The 27,500-nt window shown below is 41.2% G+C and overlaps 1 protein-coding gene across 1 annotated transcript in view; it reads left to right on the forward strand.

Annotated features, from left to right (window-relative positions):
* Positions 1 to 2,390: 2,390 nt before the first annotated feature.
* The window catches only part of reps2 (RALBP1 associated Eps domain containing 2), a gene marked incomplete at its 5' end in the record, with an annotated part of 26,057 nt that continues 947 nt past the window's right edge, over positions 2,391 to 27,500 (forward strand). The window contains 17 exons of the mRNA XM_029426638.1: positions 2,391 to 2,548; positions 3,105 to 3,262; positions 4,138 to 4,246; positions 8,409 to 8,503; positions 8,866 to 8,995; positions 9,087 to 9,150; positions 10,023 to 10,185; positions 10,269 to 10,316; positions 10,515 to 10,572; positions 10,656 to 10,724; positions 11,395 to 11,443; positions 11,518 to 11,654; positions 14,713 to 14,774; positions 14,886 to 14,963; positions 19,787 to 19,873; positions 19,960 to 20,093; positions 20,351 to 20,456. Of these exons, the coding sequence (XP_029282498.1) occupies positions 2,391 to 2,548; positions 3,105 to 3,262; positions 4,138 to 4,246; positions 8,409 to 8,503; positions 8,866 to 8,995; positions 9,087 to 9,150; positions 10,023 to 10,185; positions 10,269 to 10,316; positions 10,515 to 10,572; positions 10,656 to 10,724; positions 11,395 to 11,443; positions 11,518 to 11,654; positions 14,713 to 14,774; positions 14,886 to 14,963; positions 19,787 to 19,873; positions 19,960 to 20,093; positions 20,351 to 20,456 (1,705 nt within the window). The remainder of the gene's footprint in view (positions 2,549 to 3,104; positions 3,263 to 4,137; positions 4,247 to 8,408; positions 8,504 to 8,865; positions 8,996 to 9,086; positions 9,151 to 10,022; positions 10,186 to 10,268; positions 10,317 to 10,514; positions 10,573 to 10,655; positions 10,725 to 11,394; positions 11,444 to 11,517; positions 11,655 to 14,712; positions 14,775 to 14,885; positions 14,964 to 19,786; positions 19,874 to 19,959; positions 20,094 to 20,350; positions 20,457 to 27,500) is intronic.

Here is a 27,500-nt window from a genome sequence, read left to right on the forward strand (position 1 = left end):
TGATAGAAGGAGCCACAGCCTGCAGACGAGTCTGGATCACATTCAACTGCAAACAACATTTTTCTTCATCATCTTCTAGAAATATTCCTACTTTCTTTTTTCATCGTTTGTATTCAGCATGATACAGGAAGTAAACATCATTCTGCTGAACTATCACAGATCTCCGGCAGGGTGGGGGGGTCGCAGCCCTTTGTGAGTCTGTGTGGGTGTCAGGAAGTTTGGCATTGAGCTCCGCTTCCTTCCTGTCCAGCCGCCACACAGGGTGATTGACACGCGGCCTGCGAGCTGTGTCCGGCCCGCTGCAGTCCCTCCTGGACTCACTGCTGCCTTCTGGGTCATTGTGTGGAACAGTGTCACAGCTAATGCTGCGTTTCCTGCGGGATGTATGACAACAGGAGATGTGATTTCACTGTGAACACGCTGCTATCAGGAGACGAGAACATGATCAGAGAAGTTTACTCATCTCTCTTTAAACCCAGATTATATTCATTCTGGTGCACAAAACTTTAAACTAGTTTAAAATGTGATCCAGATCTCCCTTAAACTTACACTTGAGGAGGTTTAATGATTACTTTATGCCCCAGACAGCACGCAGATGTTCTTCTGATTTATTCAAGAGGTATGCAAACATCTCCGTCATTTCAATTCTGTTTAATTTGGGTTTGCATCAATAAACTGAGATGAACTCTCGGGGGGGGGGGGTGTTTGTTTGTTTAGAGAAACAGACGTTTTACCTGCTCATGTCTGAGCTGCAGTTCAGGTGTGTGCTGATGCAGGTGTATGCTGCTGAACCTGTCTGAGTGAACAAGGTGTGTCCATGTTCAGGATATAACTTTACACACACACACACTTCACACTTTGTTGCACATTAATGTTCTTCACAGGAAGAATCTAAAGTTTCCTCTCGTCCTGTGAAATATCTCAACATCTACTTGATGTTTTAGCGATAAAGTTTTCTACAAACGTTTCTGGTTTCCAGATAATAATTCCTGAACTCGTCCATGAGGCGATGCACGCTTCCTCCTGCACAGTGATACGGTAGAAAGAAAATAGTTCCTCCATGAAGCTGCTCACAACCAGCTGTGGATCCTCCTGTTAGCATTAGCATTTTAGCATCTTTGTTTTCATACAGCAGGAAGGTTTTTGTGATTCAGCGTCCAATCAGCTGCTCGTGTGTGTCGGACTGATCTCCTTCACTTCAACAGGGAGAAAGATTTATTAATATGCAGACAGACACAGCAGGGCTGACATGATGCTCACTGTCCTGTCTGTCTGCTCTGACCCTCACTGACCTGTCTGTCTGCTCTGACTTTCTCACTGACCTGTCTGTAATCTCTGACTCTCTCACTGACTTGTCTGTCTGCTCTGACCCTCACTGACCTGTCTGTAATCTCTGACTCTCTCACTGACCTGTCTGTCTGCTCTGACCCTCACTGACCTGTCTGTAATCTCTGACTCTCTCACTGACCTGTCTGTCTGCTCTGACTTTCTCACTGACCTGTCTGTAATCTCTGACTCTCTCACTGACCTGTCTGTCTGCTCTGACCCTCACTGACCTGTCTGTAATCTCTGACTCTCTCACTGACCTGTCTGTCTGCTCTGACCCTCACTGACCTGTCTGTCTGCTCTGACTCTCTCACTGACCTGTCTGTCTGCTCTGACTTTCTCACTGACCTGTCTGTAATCTCTGACTCTCTCACTGACCTGTCTGTCTGCTCTGACTTTCTCACTGACCTGTCTGTAATCTCTGACTCTCTCACTGACCTGTCTGTCTGATCTGACTTTCTCACTGACCTGTCTGTAATCTCTGACTCTCTCACTGACCTGTCTGTCTGCTCTGACTTTCTCACTGACCTGTCTGTAATCTCTGACTCTCTCACTGACCTGTCTGTCTGCTCTGACTTTCTCACTGACCTGTCTGTAATCTCTGACTCTCTCACTGACCTGTCTGTCTGCTCTGACTCTCTCACTGACCTGTCTGTCTGCTCTGACTCTCTCACTGACCTGTCTGTCTGCTCTAACCCTCACTGACCTGTGTGTATATATATATATATATATATATATATATATATATATATATATATATATATATATATATATATATATATATATATGTGTGTGTGTGTGTGTAGTTTGTGGAATTCTTTAAAATCCAAGATAAACAAACATTTCCTTCAGTTGTATTTTGGGTCATTTCTCCTGGATTGTCCTACATAATCCTAATCTTCTCCCCCAGAGCAGAGATTGTTTCTCTGAATAAACAGATATCTGTGCTGCTGATCCTCTCACACACACACACACACACACACACACACACACACACACACACACACACACACACACACACACACACACACACACACATGTTCCTGTGTATTTACAACATGTAGTGAAAGCCTTGATGGTTGTACACTTCTCCTCCAGGTGACCGAGGTGTGTGGAGCGAAGCGTCTGGGTTACTTCGGCACGCCTCAGTTCTTCGTGGCGCTGAAGCTGCTCGCCGCCGCCCAGTCCGGTCTGCCCGTCCACCTGGAGAGTGTCACGGCCAGTAAGTGTGCTCAGAGAGGAGGCGTCTTTTGAGAGCAAAGGGGATCAGGAGATTATCCCAACATGGCAGGATTTGCACTAATCTGGATGAAAGGGGAGTCGAGTGGAGAGGGCTGAGTGGGTCTGCCCTTATTCTGCAGCGCGCTCACACAAAAGCCGTTTTCTACTCGGCACGTGATGCCTGATGGATTATTACAAAAAGTATGTTGAGAGTTTGATGTGCTTCGGCCGTAGCTCACCTCGGCAGGAGAAACTCTGGATGTATCAAAGGTCATCATGCAGGAAGCTTAGAAGACTTAGATGTTTACAAAACAAATAAATAATCTCAATATTCTCAGATTAAAGTACATTTGTGAGAAGAAAACTCTGAGATTTTCTGTTTTATATATATTTATATATAATCTCAGAATATTCAAATCTTTCTGGTAAATGTAGGACTTTAATAGAAGTCCCCCCCCCCCCCTCACTTCTTTGTTACAGTGTGATTTGTAAGAACAAGGCGTCTCTGTGCAGTTGATCTGATGTTTGACATGAACTGTACGTCACGTCTCCTTCAGATCTCCCGCTGCCCAGATTTGTTGGACTGAAGACTGAACCGGAGATGAGATACTCCGCCGTCCCCCCCGCTGCAGACGCTCAGTGTGCACCAGGCTCCGTGTCCCGGACTCCAGCAGACCGGAGCTTCAGACACCTGGAGGCCAACGTGGACAAGAAGGTGAGACGTGTGACGAGTGGACTTTAAGCTCCTGATGTGTCAGTGGGGGCTGCACTGGGGGAACGTTCTGCAGTGAGCTGTAGACATGACCATGATGTCAGCAGGGTCACGATGGTGTCACCATGATGTCACCATGATGTCACCATGATGTAAGCAGGGTCACCAAGATGTCACCATGACTGTCAGTAGGGTCACGATGGTGTCACCATGATGTGACCTCAGCAGGGTCACCATATGTCACCATGATGTCACCATGATGTCAGCAGGGTCACGATGGTGTCACCATGATGTCACCATGATGTCAGCAGGGTCACGATGGTGTCACCATGATGTCACCATGATGTGACCTCAGCAGGGTCACGATGGTGTCACCATGATGTCAGCAGGGTCACCATGATGTCAGCAGTTTACTGTTAACTAACAGTTAACTAAACATTATGAGAAGTACCGGACAAGTTAACAGTCCTCCGGACGCCTTTATTTTGAAGGAATGCAGGAAACAATACATAAAGTCCAGAGTACAAGTGCATTAAAGTGTATATATATATACAAGTATACAATATACAGTATATACAGTATATATATAATGTATATACATTATATATACAGTATATATTCTGTATATTGTATACCTGTTCGTCCTCTGCAGGTTCATGAAGTGCTGATGTTCCAACACTGACTTTAATTTATGAACCTGCAGCCTCAGCAGACCTCCACGCATCAGGACACACGCTGCACGCTGTCAGAGGGGGAGATGTTTCACTAACTTGACTAATCTCTTCTCGGAGTCCTCAGAGTGTATGAGTACTTCTAGGACTTCTAGTTCTGTGTGTGAAGTACTCACGTAATATTCACGTAATGTTCTGTCTCTGCAGGAGTCCTGGTCTCCTCCACCATCACCGTGCAGTTCACCGCCTCGCTCCCCGCTCACATACCGGGGCTACTCGTACAGCAAGCAGAGGAACGGGGCGGACGCTCAGACCGGTGAGACCACACACACGCACACGCACACATTGCACCACATTACTTGAGATAACTAAACACAAAGTGCAATATGTTTTTTCAATATTCTGTTAAAATACAAATTACTTGTTGAATAAAAAGAAAGAAAGAAAATGATTTCCAAGATTCTTTTATTGAATAAATTGAACATTGACTCAAAGAAAATAATGAGTAAATAAAACTACTGATACTCTATATATTAAATATCTTTTTATCACAAACTAACGATATCTTTTGCAGCCCTCTTACTGGTCACACTAATATTTCTAATATTTCTAGTATTTCTCGTATTTCTAATATTTCTAGTATTTCTAATAATTCTAATATTTCTAGTATTTCTAGTATTTCTAGTATTTCTCGTATTTCTAATATTTCTAGTATTTCTAGTATTTCTAATATTTCTAGTATTTCTAATAATTCTAATATTTCTAGTATTTCTAGTATTTCTAATATTTCTAGTATTTGTAATATTTCTAGTATTTGTAATATTTCTAGTATTTCTAATAATTCTAGTATTTCTAGTATTTCTAGTATTTCTAATAATTCTAATATTTCTAGTATTTCTAGTATTTCTAGTATTGCTAGTATTTCTAATATTTCTGGCATTTCCAATAATTCTAATATTTCTAGTATTTCTAGTATTTCTAATATTTCTAGTATTTCTAATATTTCTAGTATTTCTAATATTTTTAGTATTTCTAGTATTTCTAATATTTCTAGTATTTCTAATATTTCTAGTATTTCTAATATTTTTAGTATTTCTAGTATTTGTAATATTTCTAGTATTTGTAATATTTCTAGTATTTGTAATATTTCTAGTATTTGTAATATTTCTAGTATTTCTAATAATTCTAATATTTCTAGTATTTATAATATTTATAATATTTCTAGTATTTATAATATTTATAATATTTCTAGTATTTATAATATTTCTAGTATTTCTAGTATTTATAATATTTCTAATATTTCTAGTATTTATAATATTTCTAGTATTTCTAGTATTTCTAGTATTTATAATATTTCTAGTATTTAAAATATTTCTTGTATTTCTAATATTTCTAATATTTCTAGTATTTCTAGTATTTATAATATTTCTAGTATTTAAAATATTTCTAGTATTTCTAATATTTCTAATAATTCTAATATTTCTAGTATTTCTAGTATTTCTAGTATTTCTAGTATTTCTAGTATTTATCATATTTCTAGTATTTATAATATTTATAATATTTCTAGTATTTATAATATTTCCAATATTTCTAATAATTCTAATATTTATAATATTTCTAGTATTTCTAATAGTTCTAGTATTTCTAATATTTCTAGTATTTCTAGTATTTCTAATATTTCTAGTATTTGTAATATTTCTAGTATTTGTAATATTTCTAGTATTTCTAATAATTCTAGTATTTCTAATAATTCTAATATTTCTAGTATTTCTAATATTTCTAGTATTTCTAGTATTTCTAGTATTTCTAATATTTCTAGCATTTCCAATAATTCTAATATTTCTAGTATTTCTAATATTTCTAGTATTTCTAATATTTCTAGTATTTCTAATATTTCTAGTATTTCTAATATTTTTAGTATTTCTAGTATTTGTAATATTTCTAGTATTTGTAATATTTCTAGTATTTGTAATATTTTTAGTATTTCTAGTATTTGTAATATTTCTAGTATTTGTAATATTTCTAGTATTTGTAATATTTCTAGTATTTGTAATATTTCTAGTATTTCTAATAATTCTAATATTTCTAGTATTTCTAATATTTCTAGTATTTCTAGTATTTCTAATATTTCTAGTATTTCTAATATTTCTAGTATTTCTAATATTTCTAGTATTTCCAATAATTCTAATATTTCTAGTATTTCTAATATTTCTAGTATTTCTAATATTTCTAGTATTTCTAATATTTTTAGTATTTCTAGTATTTCTAATATTTCTAATATTTCTAGTATTTCTAATAATTCTAATATTTATATTATTTCTAGTATTTCTAATATTTCTAATAATTCTAATATTTCTAATATTTCTAGTATTTCTAATATTTCTAATATTTCTAGTATTTATAATATTTATAATATTTCTAGTATTTCTAATATTTATAATATTTCTAGTATTTATAATATTTCTAGTATTTATAATATTTCTAATATTTCTAATATTTCTAGTATTTCTAATATTTATAATATTTCTAGTATTTATAATATTTATAATATTTCTAGTATTTATAATATTTCTAATATTTCTAGTATTTATAATAATTCTAATATTTATATTATTTCTAATATTTCTAATATTTCTAGTATTTCTAATATTTATAATATTTCTAGTATTTATAATATTTATAATATTTCTAGTATTTATAATATTTCTAGTATTTCTAATATTTCTAATATTTCTAGTATTTATAATATTTCTAGTATTTCTAGTATTTCTAGTATTTATAATATTTCTAGTATTTAAAATATTTCTAGTATTTATAATATTTCTAGTATTTATAATATTTCCAATATTTATAATATTTATAATAATTCTAATATTTATAATATTTCTAGTATTTATAATATTTCTAGTATTTATAATATTTCTAATATTTCTAGTATTTCTAATAGTTCTAGTATTTCTAATATTTCTAGTATTTCTAGTATTTCTAATAGTTCTAGTATTTCTAATATTTCTAGTATTTCTAGTATTTCTAATAGTTCTAGTATTTCTAATATTTCTAATATTTCTAGTATTTCTAATATTTCTCATATTTCTAGTATTTCTAATATTTATAATATTTCTAGTATTTATAATATTTCTAGTATTTATAATATTTATAATATTTCTAGTATTTATAATATTTATAATATTTATAGTATTTATAATATTTATAGTATTTATAGTATTTCAAATATTTCTAGTATTTCTAATAGTTCTAGTATTTCAAATATTTCTAATATTTCTAGTATTTCTAGTATTTCTAATATTTCTAATATTTCTAGTATTTCTAATAGTTCTAGTATTTATAATATTTATAATATTTCTAGTATTTCTAGTATTTCTAATATTTCTAATATTTCTAGTATTTCTAATAGTTCTAGTATTTATAATATTTATAATATTTCTAGTATTTCTAATATTTCTCATATTTCTAGTATTTCTAATATTTCTAATATTTCTAGTATTTCTAATATTTCTAGTATTTCTCATATTTCTAGTATTTCTAGTATTTCTAATATTTCTTGTATTTATAATATTTATAGTATTTATAGTATTTATAATATTTCTAGTATTTATAATATTTATAGTATTTCTAGTATTTATAATATTTCTAGTATTTATAATATTTATAGTATTTATAATATTTATAGTATTTATAGTATTTATAATATTTCTAGTATTTATAATATTTCTAGTATTTATAATATTTATAATATTTCTAGTATTTATAATATTTCTAGTATTTATAATATTTCTAGTATTTATAATATTTCTAGTATTTCTAGTATTTATAATATTTCTAGTATTTATAATATTTCTAGTATTTATAATATTTCTAGTATTTCTAGTATTTATAATATTTCTAGTATTTATAATATTTCTAGTATTTATAATATTTCTAGTATTTCTAGTATTTATAATATTTCTAGTATTTATAATATTTCTAGTATTTCTAGTATTTATAATATTTCTAGTATTTATAATATTTCTAATAATTCTAATATTTCTAATATTTCTAGTATTTCTAATATTTCTAATATTTCTAGTATTTATAATATTTATAATATTTCTAGTATTTCTAATATTTATAATATTTCTAGTATTTATAATATTTCTAGTATTTCTAGTATTTATAATATTTCTAGTATTTCTAGTATTTATAATATTTCTAGTATTTATAATATTTCTAGTATTTCTAGTATTTATAATATTTCTAGTATTTATAATATTTCTAGTATTTCTAGTATTTCTAGTATTTATAATATTTTTAGCATTTCTAGTATTTATAATATTTCTAGTATTTATAATATTTCTAGTATTTCTAGTATTTATAATATTTCTAGTATTTATAATATTTCTAGTATTTCTAGTATTTATAATATTTCTAGTATTTATAATATTTGTAGTATTTGTAACCTTCACGTTTCTCTCCTTCAGCTCACGAGAGCAAAGCTTCGTCCCGGCCGAGCGTTCAGCTGGAGCGGCTCTCGTCTCCCGGCGGCCCCTCGGTGGAGCCTCCTGCTCTGACCCGGGTAAAGACCTTTGTGTTTTATCTTTACGATCGTGTGAAGAGCTCTTAATGCAGAGCTCCTGCAGATCCTTAAATACTCTTATAAGGCATTACATTAATTTATGTGTCTTAATGTCAGAATGTCTTGAATCCATCTTTCAAAAGTCTTGAAATGCTGAGAAGTTGGAAGTGAGATTCTATGACCCGACATAAATGTGGACTTTGTGTTAAATAAGACTAAATGATAAATTGAGTGTTTTGTTGTGCAGAGTTTCCACTAATGTTCATGAGAACTTCTTCGATTGTTTGTCTGATTTAGTGTAGTTTTCTTCCTCATATAAACTGTGTATATATGTTGACTACATGTTGCTGTCCGTGTCCCAGGCCCCCTCCTCAGAGAGGCTGGAGCAGGATCACTGTGACGATGACCCCTGGAGGATCACAGAGGAACAGCTGGAGTATTACACCAACCAGTTCAGGGGTCTGCAGCCCAACCTGGGGTCTCTCATCCTGGGTGTGTAGCACCGACAGTGACCCTGAAAACCTCCTGTACCCCCCCCCCCCCCCCAGTGTATAAACTTCACCACTTTGTGACTCTTTTCTAGGAACCATCGCAAAAAACTTCTTCACAAAATCCAAGCTGCCGATCCCAGAACTGTCGCACATCTGGTGAGCTGACTCGCTGCAGACAGTTAGCTTAGCACAAAGTTAGCATGTTGTCTTAATGTAACAAAGTCCTGCAGTGACAGTGAATCGTCTTCACACTTCAGTTCCTCTATCTGACCTGGTTGGGTTTTAAAGGAGCCGGTTCCCTTTGGTCAGAGCCAGGCTAGCTGTTCCCCTCTGTTCCCAGTCTTTGTGCTAAGCTAAGCTAACGGAATCAGCAAGAGAGCAAATATGCATATTTCTTTATTACATCTAACTATTCCTTTAATGTTGACAACACCGTATTTAATGATATTAATAAATGATGTTATCTTACAGTATCATGTAATATTAATTATATTTATATATTATATATATATAAATGATAAAAAGTAACTTTATTTGACTTTTGTTTTTTATTTCAGAATAATTTTATGTTTTTTTCTTGTAATAAAGAAAGATGTGATTTGGTACAAATTAAAGGGGCAACATGGCGATATAAATTAATATTTACTTTGGTTTAAAGTAAAATTCCTATTTAATTCTTTCTAATTAATACAAATGACACAGATTATTGTATATAAATTATTAGACCTGAAGAAATAAAGGGTCACCAAAATAGTTTCAGTTCAAATGTTATTGAAAGGAACATGAAGTTTACAGAAACATCAAACCCTAACACTTTGCCAATGTGTTAAAATACAATAAACAATCATAAATAAAATAAACATTACTAACAATTATAAAATAAATCCAAAAATAGAAAATAAAACTAAAAAGGTTGAAGACGTTTTACATGAAATACAAGATGCATTCAGTCACCTGAAGTACACCTGACTAAAGGACTTGTTGGTGTTCAGGAGATGTTCATCAGGATCGTGATGTTTGTGTTTCAGGGAGCTGAGCGACGTGGACAGAGATGGCGCTCTCACCTTCTCTGAGTTCTGCACAGCCTTCCACCTGATCGTGGCGCGTAAGAACGGTTACCCTCTGCCGGAGAGCCTCCCCCTGACCCTGCAGACGGGCTTCACGCAGCAGGACGTACCGGACACTCCTGGAGTAAAGGAAACAGCCGTGCGTCTCACATCTGGAACATTCATTAACGTCTGCACAGTCACACTCTTACTCTGTTTTTCCTGCAGAGTGCAGAGCCTCTGATCGTGTTCGAGGAAGCTGAGCTGAGTCAGAAGGTAAACCAGGAACTCTTCTGCCAGTTTCAATAAAAGAGTTCCTCTTCGCTGCCTGTAGGGGGCAGTAACAAGCTGAGCATGAGGCTGCTCCGTGTTCGTTCACATCAACATGTTGGAGCTTGCACTTCCTAAAAGGATACAAGATGTCAGTGTTTGCAGTGACGTGTTGTAATCATGTAACACGTCATTCTTCTGTAGGATCGCAGTGTTCCAGAGAGCCTCGCCACAACACAAGATCTGAAGGAGGAACAACCAGGTCAAACGAGAGGCACAGTTTTCCTCTTTGAAACTATATGTGAGGAAAGATGTAATATAACGTATCTTCATCCCTGTCTGCAGGTGTGTGTGTGAAGAGGGCGACTCAGGAGAAGCGGACTCTGCAGCTGGGTGCGTTCCCTGAGAGGCCAGGTGATACTGACCTCCTGTCCACCTGCTGACACAGTGAATGTTTGTCCCCGTACATGTTGCCCTCACAGCTTTCACTCTTCTCACTTTAGATGAAGACGTAATATATACGGTGTGTTCAGGTGCATCAGAACGTGATAAGCAGATGATTATTATATCTTTCTCCCTCGTGCAGATTACCATTTTATAGCCATTTGTATATTTACTACATGAACATGAAGCTCTGCAACTGAACTACATTCTATTGACTGTTTCTGAATACAGTACAGCAGCGAGCAGCTTCAGCTGCACCATCGCTTTCTGTCCACATTTCTCACTGAGAGAAAATTACTTTCTTTTTCCCCGTCATGATTTCAATGTGCACGCAGCCTCAGGTAGCCATGCGGAAAGCAGCCGGGCCAGGCAAAGCATCATGGGAGTAAAGTTAAAACGCATAGAATTACTGTAGCTTTAAGCTTATTTTCGGTATATATACCAAAAGCTTTGATCTATGTAAACAGTTAATCACTGTAATTAAAATAAATCTGCAAAACTAACATTGAAATAATGTGTCGTGTAGATTTTGCTGCTTTACACATGAAACAGTTTGTGGTTCCACAGGGAAGTAGCTGCTTCTCATTTACAACAATTCAAACAAAGCTCTGTTCATTTACCGTATCCCTCCTCCTCACAGAGCCGCCTCACGACCTGGACCCACACATGAGGACAAAAACTAGACCCAGGTGAAACTCTCCCCATGAATTACAGCTGTTGTGAATTCCTGCGTTTTTCTTTAACCTCGTTGTCCTGCCTCCAGATCCTACTCCAGCACTTCTATTGAAGATGCCATGAAGAAAGCAGAGGAGCCCCCCACGCCTCCACCTCGACCCCAGAGAAACCACTCCAGAGCCTCGTCGCTCGACCTCAACAAGCTATTCCAGCAGGGCGCTCCAGGTGCGGCTCACGTCCACAGACTCCCCGTCTCTGCTCACAGTATTAGTTCTGCGACAGGCTCAGAGCATCTACTGCTTATTGTGTTTGTGACAGTTCTTCTTTCACCGGAGAACAAAAGGGGAAATGGAGGTTTATGGTTGAGGTGAGGGGTGAGGTGTGAGGGACGTGTGAACTAAAGGTGGTTTATCTGTGTGAAGAGTGAAATGTTCAGAAGCCCTGAAAGGAAAAGATTCAGTTTTTTACTTCAGCCTCTAGTGGCCGAAACGAGAATTACAATAACAAACACTTTAAAGATAAAGAGAGAGTCGCAGATGAAAAGTAACAAAAATGAACAAAGTACTTTTATCAATTATCCTGCAAAAACATTTCTTATACCTATTCTTAAATCATAAACACAGGATAGAAACGATTTAGATCGTCCACGTGACTCCTAAGAGGGACACAGCGGGAGACAGAGGGACACAGGGAGACAGAGGGACACAGGGAGACAGAAGGACACAGAGGGAGACAGAGGGACACAGATGGAGACAGAGGGACACAGCGGAAGACAGATGGACACAGAGGGAGACAAAGGGACACAGTGGGAGACAGAGGGAACCAAAGGGAGACAGAGGGACACAGCGGGAGACAGAGGGACACAGCGGGAGACAGCGGGACACAGAGGGAGACAGAGGAAGACAGAGAGACACAGAGGGAGACAGCGGGACACAGCGGGAGACAGAGGGACACAGCAGGAGACAGAGGGACACGGAGGGAGAGAGAGGGAGACAGATGGACACTGAGGGAGACAGAGGGACACAGCGGGAGACAGATGGACACAACGGGAGACAGAGGGACACAGATGAAGACAGAGGGACACAACGGGAGACAGATGGACACAGCAGGACACAGAGGGAGACAAAGGGACACAGAGGGAGACAGCGGGACACAAAGGGAGACAGAGGGACACAGCGGGAGACAGCAGGACACAGAGGGACACAAAGGGAGACAGAGGGACACAGAGGGAGACAGCGGGACACAGAGGGACACATTGAGAGACAGAGGGACAGAGAGGGAGACAGAGGGACACAGCGGGAGACAGAGGGACACAGAGGGAGACAGAGGGAGACAGAGGGACACGGAGGGAGACAGCGGGAGAGAGAGGGAGACAAATGGACACAGAGGGAGACAGATGGACACAGAGGGAGACAGATGGACACAGAGGGAGACAGATGGACACAGCGGGAGACAGATGGACACAGCAGGACACAGAAGGAGACAAAGGGACACAGCGGGAGACAGAGGGACACAGATGGAGACAGAGGGACACAGATGGAGACAGATGGACACAGCAGGACACAGAGGGAGACAAAGGGACACAGCGGGAGACAGAGGGAGACAGATGGACATAGCGGGAGACAGATGGACACAGCGGGACACAAAGGGACAGCGGGCGAAAGAGGGACACAGCGGGAGACAGATGGACACAGCAGGACACAGAGGGAGACAAAAGGACACAGCGGGAGACAGAGGGACACAGAGGGAGACAGAGGGACACAGAGGGAGACAGAGGTACACAGAGGGAGACAGCGGGACACAAAGGGAGACAGAGGGACACAAGGGAGACAGAGGGACACAGCGGGAGACAGAGGGAACCAAAGGGAGACAGAGGGACACAGCGGGAGACAGAGGGACACAGCGGGACACAGAGGGAGACAGCGGGACACAAAGGGAGACAGAGGGACACAGCGGGAGACAGCAGGACACAGAGGGACACAAAGGGAGACAGAGGGAGACAGAGGGACACATTGAGAGACAGAGGGAGACAGAGGGATACAGAGGGAGACAGATGGACACAGCAGGACACAGAGGAAGACAAAAGGACACAGCGGGAGACAGAGGGACACAGCGGGAGACAGATGGACACAGCAGGACACAGGGGGAGACAAAGGGACACAAAGGGAGACAGATGGACACAGTGGGAGACAGATGGACACAGCAGGAGACAAAGGGACACAGCGGGAGACAGAGGGACACAGATGGAGATAGATGGACACAGCAGGACACAGAGGGAGACAAAGGGACACAGCGGGAGACAGAGGGAGACAGATGGACATAGCGGGAGACAGATGGACACAGCGGGACACAAAGGGACAGCGGGCGAAAGAGGGACACAGCGGGAGACAGAGGGACACAGCGGGAGACAGATGGACACAGCAGGACACAGAGGGAGACAAAAGGACACAGCGGGAGACAGAGGGAGACAGAGGTACACAGAGGGAGACAGCGGGACACAGAGGGAGACAGCGGGACACAGAGGGAGACAGAGGTACACAAAGGGAGACAGAGGGACACAAAGGGAGACAGAGGGACACAGCGGGAGACAGAGAGACACAGCAGGACACAAAGGGACACAGCGGGAGATAGAGGGAACCAAAGGGAGACAGAGGGACACAGCGGGAGACAGAGGGACACAGAGGGAGACAGCGGGACACAGAGGGAGACAGCGGGACACAAAGGGAGACAGAGGGACACAAAGGGAGACAGAGGGACACAGCGGGAGACAGAGGGACACAGAGGGAGACAGCGGGACACAGAGGGACACATTGAGAGACAGAGGGACAGAGAGGGAGACAGAGGGACACAGCGGGAGAGAGAGGGAGACAGAGGGAGAGAGAGGGACACAGAGGGAGACAGATGGACACAGCAGGACACAGAGGGAGACAAAAGGACACAGCGGGAGACAGAGGGACACAGATGGAGACAGAGGGACACAGCGGAAGACAGATGGACACAGAGGGAGACAAAGGGACACAGCGGGAGACAGAGGGACACAGAGGGAGACAGCGAGACACAGAGGGAGACAGCGGGACACAAAGGGAGACAGAGGGACACAAAGGGAGACAGGGACACAGCGGGACACAAAGGGACACAGTGGGAGACAGAGGGACACAAAGGGAGACAGAGGGACACAGCGGGAGACAGAGGGACACAGGGGGAGACAGCGGGTCACAGAGGAACATAGCGGGAGACAGCGGGACGCCACATTAGTTTAAACTCAGTGATATTGTGTCTTCAGGTATAAAGAGTGGGTGGCTGCCTCTACCTCCAGCGCTCCCTCCTCGACCACCAGCCTCACAGGTGAGCCCGGTTTGATTATAGCAGCAGGTCATGCTCATTCCTCTGAACTCCAAATGTCTCATGAATAATGATGAGGAAGGCTTAGATATTCACTCCCTCCTCTCTTCCCAGGTTCCTCATTTTATCAACGTTCCTGAGAAAACTGTGCAGCAGCCGAACTTTGCAGACTTCAGTCACTTCAGAGAGGAGGTGAGCATCAACTGTGATTTACTACGTCCTGGTTGAGGTAAATGTAGGTCGTAGCAACAAATTGTTTCTGCGAAGGAGGAAAAGATAAGCAGATAAACTCCAAATTCATTCCCAGATTGTCAAGGTTTTTCCGCCCGTAAACGTGTCTCTGCGCTCATGTTGGTCAAATATACGGGCCTCTACTTTAAGACACAGATAAACTGAAAGGTGAAGACAGCAGCGTACATCAAACTCCGCTCTGCTGTCGGCCAGGAGTCTGAATACATGGAGGGTTTATTTATGACTGAGGTGACGTGTCGCTCATTTAGTCTCAATATCGTTCTGTTTGTCCTTCGTTTGTCTTTCCTGACTCTCTGCTCTGCTGTCTCCTCCTCCTCTGCATCAGTTAGTCTGTGCAGTATCTACATCTCCCACAGGATGTTTAACTCAGGTAATTAAAACCAGGAAGGCTGGATGATCCCAAAGGTGCCTGTGTGTATATATTTCACTTTGTAAGACAAACTGAAACTCATGCACAAACTCCTCAGAGAGACGTGAGTGAGCTACAGGTGTAGTTAAAAACTGCTTCCTTAAAGGTGCAGTGTGTAAGATCTGCCAGAATATAAACTTAAAACATTAAAACAATGAACTAACATCATCAGCAGAGTGTGCAGAGGTCACAGTGTTAAAGACGTCTGTGTGTCAGAGATATCTCCTGAAGTTAGCATGCTAACAGCTAGCTGCGTTGCCTCCAGGCTGTGATACCACTTGTTCCTCTAGAGGTGATAGTGAGTCAGTGCTGCTGCATTTTGCCTCAGTACAGAGAGAAGAAAAACAGCTGCCTGACTCAGGGTCACATTCATGATCCTGCACGCTCTGTTTGTTTTGATTATAAAAGTGAGAAAACGAATCGCGGCCTTGTCCTCCCCGTCCGCGGGAGACCTATTTATAGAATACAATAAATATTCAACTAAAATATAAACAGGTAACATACTATAGTTGTTGTTTTTAATAACTGATGGTCTGATGATTGATTCAGATTGTATGGACTCAGTAGTTGAGGTGAAATACTTCCACTATTTACTACATATTGAACCTTTAACATAAAACACGTCGGTCTTAAGTCAAAGGTGAATATTTGATACCAGCTTTTACAGGGAACTTTATTTTACTTCACTTCACATTTCCTACAACTAATGTATAATGTATTTCCTACACTTAATGTATCTTAACCCACCTCACTTTACTTCACTTTACTTTACTTCACTTTTCTTCACTTTACTTCACTTTACTTCACTTTACTTTACTTTACTTTTCTTCATTTCATTTCACTTCACTTTACTTCACTTTACTTTAGTTCACTTTACCTTACTTCACTTCACTTTAATTTACTTCACTTTATTTTTCTTCACTTTACTTCACTTTACCTTACTTTACTTCACTTTACTTCACTTTACTTCACTTTAATTTACTTCACTTTTCTTCACTTTACTTCCCTTTGCTTTACTTAACTTTGTTTCACTATACTTCACTTTACTTTTCTTCACTTTACTTTACTTCACTTTACCTTACTTCACTTCCCTTTACTTCAATTTACTTCACTATACTTTTCTTCACTTTACTTCACTTTACCTTACTTCACTTTACTTCACTTTACTTTACTTTACTTTTCTTCACTTTACTTTACTTCATTTTACTTCACTTTTCTTCACTTTACTTCACTTTACTTTACTTCACTTTACCTTACTTCACTTCACTTTACTTTTCTTTTCTTCACTTTACTTTACTTCACTTTACTTCACTTTACTTTACTTTACTTTTCTTCATTTCATTTCACTTCACTTTACTTCACTTTACTTTAGTTCACTTTACCTTACTTCACTTCACTTCACTTTAATTTACTTCACTTTATTTTTCTTCACTTTACTTCACTTTACCTTACTTTACTTCACTTTACTTCACTTTACTTCACTAATTTACTTCACTTTTCTTCACTTTACTTCCCTTTGCTTTACTTAACTTTGTTTCACTATACTTCACTTTACTTTTCTTCACTTTACTTTACTTCACTTTACCTTACTTCACTTCCCTTTACTTCAATTTACTTCACTATACTTTTCTTCACTTTACTTCACTTTACCTTACTTCACTTTACTTCACTTTACTTTACTTTACTTTTCTTCACTTTACTTTACTTCATTTTACTTCACTTTTCTTCACTTTACTTCACTTTACTTTACTTCACTTTACCTTACTTCACTTCACTTCACTTTACTTCACTTTAATTTACTTCACTTTACTTTTCTTCACTTTACTTCACTTTACCTTACTTCACTTCACTTCACTTTAATTTACTTCACTTTACTTTTCTTTTCTTCACTTTACTTTTCTTCACTTTACTTCCCTTTGCTTTACTTAACTTTGTTTCACTATACTTCACTTTACTTTTCTTCACTTTACTTTACTTCACTTTACCTTACTTCACTTCCCTTTACTTCAATTTACTTCAATTTACTTCACTATACTTTCTTCACTTTACTTTACTTCACTTTACTTTACTTTTCTTCACTTTACTTTACTTCATTTTACTTCACTTTTCTTCACTTTACTTCACTTTACTTTACTTTTCTTCACTTTACTTTACTTCACTTTACTTTACTTTCTTCACTTTACTTCATTTTACTTCACTTTTCTTCACTTTACTTCACTTTACTTCACTTTACTTTACTTTTCTTCACTTTACTTTACTTTACTTTTCTTCACTTTACTTCATTTTACTTCACTTTTCTTCACTTTACTTCACTTTACTTCACTTTACTTTACTTCACTTTACCTTACTTCACTTTACTTCACTTTAATTTACTTCACTTTACTTTACTTCACTTTACTTCACTTTACCTTACTTCAATTCACTTTAATTTACTTCACTTTACTTTTCTTCACTTTACTTCCCTTTGCTTTACTTAACTTCGTTTCACTATACTTCACTTTACTTCACTTTACTTTTCTTCACTTTACTTCACTTCACTTTGTTTCAGTTTACTTCGCTTTACTTTACTTCACTTTACTTTAGTTTTCTTTTCTTCACTTCACTTTACTTCAATTTACTTCACTTTACTTTTCTTCACTTTACTTCCCTTTTCTTTTCTTCACTTCACTTTACTAGACTTCACTTCACTTCACTTTACTTTACTTTACTTTACTTTACTTTACTTTACTTTACTTTGCTTTGCTTTGCTTTGCTTTACTTTACTTTACTTTACTTTACTTCACTTCACTTTACTTTTCTTCACTTTTCTTTACTTTTCCTCACTTCACTTTACTTTAGGTTTACTGCAGGTGAGCAGCAGGTGAGCCTCTGAGCAGTCAGTCACCAGGATGTCATCCTTTAGTTTTTCTCTCTGAACGTTCCCACGCTCACCTCGGCTCAGTGTCAGAGAGTGACCCCTTCAGACGAGTCTGCTCACCTGTTGTCTTCACTTCACTTTACCTGCTGTGGTTCGTGTTGTGCTGTTAAAGGTGCTGCTGGTAAAGCTCCTGTGTGACAGTATTCCTGCAGCTCTCACATGGCTGAAGTGAAACAGCCGTGACCTGTGGCTGATGTGACCACACATGCTGCTGATGGAGCTCCTGTGGTTTATTGCCACTGCAGCAACTACTCCAGTCTTTTTAAATGTTTCCATGCTGTGGTTGTGTTTCACGTCCAGCGCTGCAGTGAATCTCAGGCTCATTATTTGTGTCTGCTGCGTTGCTTTGCAAAATGGATTTTTAGGTTTGTTGGGTACTTTTTGCAGCGGCGGTTTGAAATGAGCCTGTTTAAACCATCAGGAAAGCATTTCAACTGCCACCGCAGCGGAGACAGCAGCCAGGAGAAATTAGTGGATCAAATTCACTAAATCCAACATTAACAGATGGGAAATGAAGTCGTGCAGAAAAAGTACAGAAGGCGCTGCCCAGTAAGAAATGCCGTCAACTTTCATAAAAGAAAGTGCTATGAGCTCAAACGAAGACATTGACCTTCCTGTGTAAGGCCTGTCTGCACACAGCTACACTGCTAACCTCTCTGCTGACTGAAGCATGCTGGGATATTATATTCATTATGTCTACAGGAGAGAAATGGCTGAAATGCAGCAAGGAGATGCAATAAAAGCACGTTAATCCATCATGGCTGCCCTGAGCGTGCAGGAAGTCCCTGCAGGGACGGTGCTGATTTATCCAGGGTCAGAGACGGCACTTCATCCCGTCTCGTATTATTTCACCTCATCATAACATCGATACGAGGAAAATATAATTTATCCTAAAGCTTATGTGGTCAATGTCCTTACAAATCTTTCTGTGTCATTTAATTATCTCCGCCAAGGAGGTTATAGTGTAGTTCGTCTGTCAGCAGGAGGACAGAAGACCTTACGGCCCTTTCATGAAACTATGTGGACCTACATTTACATTCTGAAGGGATCCAATCACGGGAGGAATCTACAAACGGTTTTCTGTTAACATCACAAGATGGAACGTTTGTGCTGCATTCATGTTGTGTCGGAATAATCGGAAAAATTAGTTCCCAACTGGGAAAATTCCTGTGAACGCCCTCAAGTCGGAACTCAGAAAGTCGGTGAAAGTATTTGTACACATTTCACGGCTCACCTGATCCGTTTTCTTTGTTGTCACGTAAATACTGGAAACACAGCAATAAAATACAAAACGTCTTGTTTGTAGCCTCGAGGTTGTTTCTAAACTTATGACTTAAAGCTCATGAACACACCAACGACTGGGACCATCCCAGGAGCAGCTCAATGCAGAATCGGCCTCTAGCTTTACTTCAGCTTTAGCTTGTGTGTGTGTTGCAGGAGGAGAGCAGTGTGAAGCCTGAGGAACGAGGTCCACGCTCCAGATTTGGCCCAAATACTGAAGACCTGACGAATGCTTCTAAACAGGTCCGAGCTGCTGACACAGTGAGGCTGCCTGTCTCTGTTGGATGGAGGAGATGACACTAACTTTTATTTCTGAATCTTCCCTTCAGGACGCGATCGGAGTTTCTCACAGTCAGGCTCCACAGAAGCCGGTCCGCAGGAAATATCACCCAGACAGCCAGAACCTGGAGGCCGTACCTCCGCCTGCCGTGTCGTTTGCCACCACGACCAAACCTGCTCCAAAGTCAGTTCAACTGTTGACTCTGTAAACCTCAAAGATGAACAAGTTATGTTAAACGGTGTAACGGTGTGACTGTTTTTGTCAATGGAGTCTGGTGCCTCTGAAGAGAGCAGACGTAAAACGTAAAGCATGAAAATATTCTGATTATACATTTAATATGATGATGATTCCACATTAGTACATTGCTCAGCTTCCTGTCTGTATACTATTCTGTCTAGAAACTGAATATAAAACCTGATAAAGAACAAACTCTCTCTCAGGCCGTCATCCAAACAGAAGCGGGAGATCCAGGTGGCGATCCGTAAAAACAAGGAAACCAACGCGGTGTTGACGCGGCTCAACAGCGAGCTCCAACAGCAACTGAAGGTCAGCCCGTCTGCTGTTCTCTGCGAGCTGCAGATGCAGTGTGTGTGCAGTATTCTGAGTGTGTGTTTATGTGCGCGGGTGTGGACCACATTAGTGGCCGGCCACAGTGACTTTCTGACATTCCCTGCCCTCCGCCCGCGCTGGGATCTCACTGGGAAAAGCAGCTCCCGGAACAAACACATTAAAGTAGTGCATACGTGACATAAAGAGTTCTCCATCACACCATTTCACACACATCTTCAACACAAGCATGAGAGCGTGGTAGCATGTGAGCGTGGTAGCATGTGAGCGTGGTAGCATGAGAGCGTGGTAGCATGAGAGCGTGGTAGCATGTGAGCGTGGTAGCATGAGAGCGTGGTAGCATGAGAGCGTGGTAGCATGAGAGCGTGGTAGCATGTGAGCGTGGTAGCATGAGAGCGTGGTAGCATGTGAGCGTGGTAGCATGTGAGCGTGGTAGCATGAGCGCGTGGTAGCATGTGAGCGTGGTAGCATGTGAGCGTGGTAGCATGAGAGCGTGGTAGAATGTGAGCGTGGTAGCATGTGAGCGTGGTAGCATGAGAGCGTGGTAGCATGTGAGCGTGGTAGCATGAGAGCGTGGTAGCATGTGAGCGTGGTAGCATGTGAGCGTGGTAGCATGAGCGCGCGGTAGCATGAGCGCGCGGTAGCATGAGCGCGCGGTAGCATGAGAGCGCGGTAGCATTCGTGCTAACACTCGTCCAAAGGTTTCCGATGGTGTGTCAGAAGTCAAATTCTGGGCGTTCTCAGATGACAAACAAATGATGCGGCTGGTCCCTCGTGGTGAAAAGCTCGGAGCTCCCTTGCCCATCACTCACAGCTGAACTAATGCTACTGACTTCACTGTTTGCATTGGAGCTCTGCCTGTGACACACACACACACACACACACACACACACACACACACACACACACACACACACACTTGGAACACATGCTGCATGCCTGTCATTCTGCTTGTGAATGATCCCGTAGTGAAGCCTTCACGCTCACGTCTTTCAAAGTTTTAATACAACAGAGACTAAAGAATAAAATGAGCATTATTAAGTTTTTATATGAGCATTAGTCCTTTATAATGTAGGACGTCATTTATCCGCTCTAATTCTGTGAGTTCCACAAAGCATCTGTGGAATGTTGCAGAGAAAGGCATACGTGTCTTTATATAGACTCCAGCCTTGTTGAAATGCCAAAGCAGCTTTTGGCATCACAACTGTCTTCTTGAAAATAGAGCCTGGGCTGGTCAGGCATCCAACTACAACAGAGAGTGTGAGGAAAGAGCGGAGGCCGGAGCACAGGAATGGATCCTAAGTAACATGAAATACAGACACAAGCGTAGCAACGGTTCAATAACGTCTGAAGGACAGCTCCGCAGATCAAACACTGCAGGAGGAGGTTCACTGAACACTTTTCATTCTACACATCCAGCTCTTGGTATGATGCTCTCACGCAGAAATGTCATGTTTTCGTTCAAGATGCATCTTAATCTCATGAGCAGATCTACATGAATTTTAACCAGCAGGCGGCAACTTCAGGTCTGAAAGAGAAGCCGATGTGGAAGAGCCTTCAACTGTTGTTCTACTGGTGACAGGAAGTCAGAGTGTATAGACGGAATCGGAGTTTCGGGCTTCCGGTGGAATCGCAATGCAAGCCTAGAAAAGTGAGCGCCAACTCTACATGGGCCGCCATATTGAATTTCTTCTCTACGTGTTTACATTGTAATCATCGCTCTTCTAGTTATGGGATTTGGACACCGACATTGTGTGGTGAAAGGATGTTCAAACAGTGGGAGAAAGCTAAATAAATGGGCAGAATCTCATTGTGAGCTTCACGATTGCACTCGTTTGATGAAGAATTGCGACTGCAAGCCCCTATTCGAACTATTTCCATTTCCAACAGAACTAAAGAACAAAGACAGAAGGCTAGCATGGACCAAAGCTGTAAAGAGACAGGATTACAATGGGAAGTCTTGGGAGCCCAAGAAATCTTCATTTCATGCAAGTAAACCAACAAATGAATTCCCTGATCCTGAACTCGACCTGGGGTATGTGTCAAACCCCAAATCATCAAAAAGGAAAGCGCCTACTATATATATATATATATATATATATATATATATATATATATATATATATATATATATATATATATATATATAATAATTAACAAACACAAGTTAGGTATATACCGCTTACCCTGCAACACAACTGCAATAAGCACTTATGATATCTCCAGTTTTCTTGACTGCGCAGATCCATGCTGAATGTGTCGTGTGGGAAGTTTCATTGAATGAGTACAATTTTCTTTCAAAAAGCAAAACTCAGAATCTGCGAGAGGATTGAAAGATATCTGTTCCAACCAGCCAGAGTCAAACAGTCTAAATGCTTTGCCTTCTTTGTATTCGTTCAAAGTTCGTTTATGAAACTCGACATCGTTCCCTGGGTGGTCAGACATTAAACATAATGTTATATCGCTGAGGTATATCGGCGGCCAAGAAGTCATGCTGTTGTTTTCATTGACCCAGCCATCCTGCAATGTCAAGGGATCAGGCACTGAAACGCCACTCGGCACAACCAAAAGCTTAGTCTTTTCTTTTTCTGTGATTGAAAGTCTTTCGTTAGCTGTTGGTTGCTGCTTAATGCCCGTCTCTGATGCAGCAAACACCCTGGCAATAAGCTCCAGTTCTGTTCCTGAAACCTTTAAATTCCGCTTGCGGCAAAATTCTTTCAAAGCTTCGACTTTCCACATCTGAACCTCATCATAAGAAAGGAGTTCAGAACTCATTGTAGAGCAGTAGGTTTGTTTACAACACGCTTGAAGAATAAGCTAAATACAATGTAAACATGTAGAGAAGAAATCCAATATGGCGGCCCTTGTAGAGTTGGTGCTCACTTTTCTAGACACGCCACCCCAGCATGCATTGCGATTCCACCGGAAGCCCGAAACTCCGATTCCGTCTACAGAAGTCTATGAGAAAAATTTTCTGTAACATCCAGCAGGAGGAGACTCCTCTGTAACATCCAGCAGGAGACTCCTCTGTAACATCCAGCAGGAGGAGACTCCTCTGTAACATCCAGCAGGAGGAGACTCCTCTGTAACATCCAGCAGGAGGAGACTCCTCTGTAACATCCAGCAGGAGACTCCTCTGTAACATCCAGCAGCAGGAGACTCCTCTGTAACATCCAGCAGGAGGAGACTCCTCTGTAACATCCAGCAGGAGGAGACTCCTCTGTAACATCCAGCAGGAGACTCCTCTGTAACATCCAGCAGGAGGAGACTCCTCTGTAACATCCAGCAGGAGACTCCTCTGTAACATCCAGCAGGAGACTCCTCTGTAACATCCAGCAGCAGGAGACTCCTCTGTAACATCCAGCAGGAGGAGACTCCTCTGTAACATCCAGCAGCAGGAGACTCCTCTGTAACATCCAGCAGGAGGAGACTCCTCTGTAACATCCAGCAGGAGACTCCTATGTAACATCCAGCAGGAGACTCCTCTGTAACATCCAGCAGCAGGAGACTCCTCTGTAACATCCAGCAGGAGGAGACTCCTCTGTAACATCCAGCAGGAGGAGACTCCTCTGTAACATCCAGCAGGAGGAGACTCCTCTGTAACATCCAGCAGGAGGAGACTCCTCTGTAACATCCAGCAGGAGACTCCTCTGTAACATCCAGCAGGAGGAGACTCCTCTGTAACATCCAGCAGGAGGAGACTCCTCTGTAACATCCAGCAGGAGACTCCTCTGTAACATCCAGCAGGAGGAGACTCCTCTGTAACATCCAGCAGGAGACTCCTCTGTAACATCCAGCAGGAGACTCCTCTGTAACATCCAGCAGCAGGAGACTCCTCTGTAACATCCAGCAGGAGGAGACTCCTCTGTAACATCCAGCAGCAGGAGACTCCTCTGTAACATCCAGCAGGAGGAGACTCCTCTGTAACATCCAGCAGGAGACTCCTATGTAACATCCAGCAGGAGACTCCTCTGTAACATCCAGCAGCAGGAGACTCCTCTGTAACATCCAGCAGGAGACTCCTCTGTAACATCCAGCAGCAGGAGACTCCTCTGTAACATCCAGCAGGAGTCTCCTCTGTATCATCCAGCAGGAGGAGACTCCTCTGTAACATCCAGCAGGAGACCCCTCTGTAACATCCAGCAGGAGACTCCTCTGTAACATCCAGCAGGAGGAGACTCCTCTGTAACATCCAGCAGGAGGAGACTCCTCTGTAACATCCAGCAGGAGGAGACTCCTCTGTAACATCCAGCAGGAGACTCCTCTGTAACATCCAGCAGGAGGAAACTCCTCTGTAACATCCAGCAGGAGACTCCTCTGTAACATCCAGCAGGAGGAGACTCCTCTGTAACATCCAGCAGGAGACTCCTCTGTAACATCCAGCAGGAGGAGACTCCTCTGTAACAGCCAGCAGGAGACTCCTCTGTAACAGCCAGCAGGAGGAGACTCCTCTGTAACAGCCAGCAGGAGACTCCTCTGCAACAGCCAGCAGGAGACTCCTCTGTAACAGCCAGCAGGAGACTCCTCTGTAACATCCAGCAGGAGGAGACTCCTCTGTAACATCCAGCAGGAGGAGACTCCTCTGTAACATCCAGCAGGAGGAGACTCCTCTGTAACATCCAGCAGGAGGAGACTCCTCTGTAACATCCAGCAGCAGGAGACTCCTCTGTAACAGCCAGCAGGAGACTCCTCTGTAACAGCCAGCAGGAGGAGACTCCTCTGTAACATCCAGCAGGAGGAGACTCCTCTGTAACATCCAGCAGGAGGAGACTCCTCTGTAACATCCAGCAGGAGGAGACTCCTCTGTAACAGCCAGCAGGAGGAGACTCCTCTGTAACATCCAGCAGCAGGAGACTCCTCTGTAACAGCCAGCAGGAGACTCCTCTGTAACATCCAGCAGGAGGAGACTCCTCCGTAACATCCAGCAGCAGGAGACTCCTCTGTAACATCCAGCAGGAGGAGACTCCTCTGTAACATCCAGCAGGAGGAGACTCCTCTGTAACATCCAGCAGCAGACTCCTCTGTAACATCCAGCAGCAGGAGACTCCTCTGTAACATCCAGCAGGAGTCTCCTCTGTAACATCCAGCAGGAGACTCCTCTGTAACATCCAGCAGCAGGAGACTCCTCTGTAACATCCAGCAGGAGTCTCCTCTGTAACATCCAGCAGGAGGAGACTCCTCTGTAACATCCAGCAGGAGGAGACTCCTCTGTAACAGCCAGCAGGAGACTCCTCTGCAACAGCCAGCAGGAGGAGACTCCTCTGTAACAGCCAGCAGGAGACTCCTCTGTAACATCCAGCAGGAGACTCCTCTGTAACATCCAGCAGGAGTCTCCTCTGTAACATCCAGCAGGAGGAGACTCCTCTGTAACATCCAGCAGGAGGAGACTCCTCTGTAACATCCAGCAGGAGGAGACTCCTCTGTAACAGCCAGCAGGAGACTCCTCTGCAACAGCCAGCAGGAGGAGACTCCTCTGTAACAGCCAGCAGGAGACTCCTCTGTAACATCCAGCAGGAGACTCCTCTGTAACATCCAGCAGGAGGAGACTCCTCTGTAACATCCAGCAGGAGGAGACTCCTCTGTAACATCCAGCAGGAGACTCCTCTGTAACATCCAGCAGGAGACTCCTCTGTAACATCCAGCAGCAGGAGACTCCTCTGTAACATCCAGCAGCAGGAGACTCCTCTGTAACATCCAGCAGGAGACTCCTCTGTAACATCCAGCAGCAGACTCCTCTGTAACATCCAGCAGGAGGAGACTTCCTCTGTAACATCCAGCAGGAGTCTCCTCTGTAACATCCAGCAGGAGACTCCTCTGTAACATCCAGCAGGAGGAGACTCCTCTGTAACATCCAGCAGGAGGAGACTCCTCTGTAACATCCAGCAGCAGGAGACTCCTCTGTAACATCCAGCAGGAGGAGACTCCTCTGTAACATCCAGCAGCAGGAGACTCCTCTGTAACATGTTTCTCCTTCTCTCTTGATTTATTTCCTCAGTAACATTTTCCTGATGAGTTTATGTCTCAATCTGTAGTTTCAAGTCTTCTTCAACATGATGTTCATTTAGTGACTTATGGAAACATTTAGAGTAAAATAGAGGATTAAGCAGCGTTTCTTTAGGGCTGGGCTACCTATGATTGACAGGTGGCTACCTGTGATTGACAGTTGGCTACCTGTGATTGACAGTTGGCTACCTGTGATTGACAGTTGGCTACCTGTGACTGACAGGGGGTTACCTGTGATTGACAGTTGGCTACCTGTGACTGACAGGTGGCTACCTGTGATTGACAGGTGGCTACCTGTGATTGACAGGTCTCTGTTGTCTGTCTCACACCTTTAACTCTTCCACAGTTTGAACAGTTTGGTTACTTGTTCTCAGCTCCACACTCTCGCGTCACTTCTGGTTCCAAAAAAACCAAGATGGCGACGACAAAAACAGTAAACTCAAGGCTTCAAAGTGACAGTCCACAAATCAACGGTGACGTCACGGCGACTACGTGCACTTCTTATAAACAGAGAATATAATAACACGTTCACATGTTAGGGTGTCATGAACTTTACTAATCGTTACCGTGGCAAACAAAACAAATATTTAAACAAAGCTTGTGAGTTATTCCCTCACATCATCACATACTCTACTGCCCCCCCTCAGCACCCCCCCCCCCTTTTTTTTTCCTGCATTCTCACGATAATCCTTCCCGTGTGAGTTATCTGAGTGACCTGGTGACCTATTCCTCGCCGGCCTCCCTTTTTTACAAAAAACATATTTAGCTATTATTCTTTGGGGGGGGGGGGGCGTTGTTAGGGCTGCAACTAACTTTGATTTACTTTCATTATTTATTCATCTGCAGATTATATTCTAGATTAATGGTTTGCTCTATAAAATAGTGAACAATGTCCCAGTTCCTCAAAGTCCAAAGTTTTGTTCTGTCCCTTTTAATATGAAACAGAAAAGCAGCAGATTTCCACATTTAAAGATGTTTCTGCAGGAACAACAACTTTAACGGATTATCAAAATATTTGGA

The sequence above is a fragment of the Cottoperca gobio genome, unplaced genomic scaffold (genome assembly GCF_900634415.1).
Source record: "Cottoperca gobio unplaced genomic scaffold, fCotGob3.1 fCotGob3_220arrow_ctg1, whole genome shotgun sequence".
Lineage (NCBI taxonomy): Eukaryota > Metazoa > Chordata > Actinopteri > Perciformes > Bovichtidae > Cottoperca > Cottoperca gobio.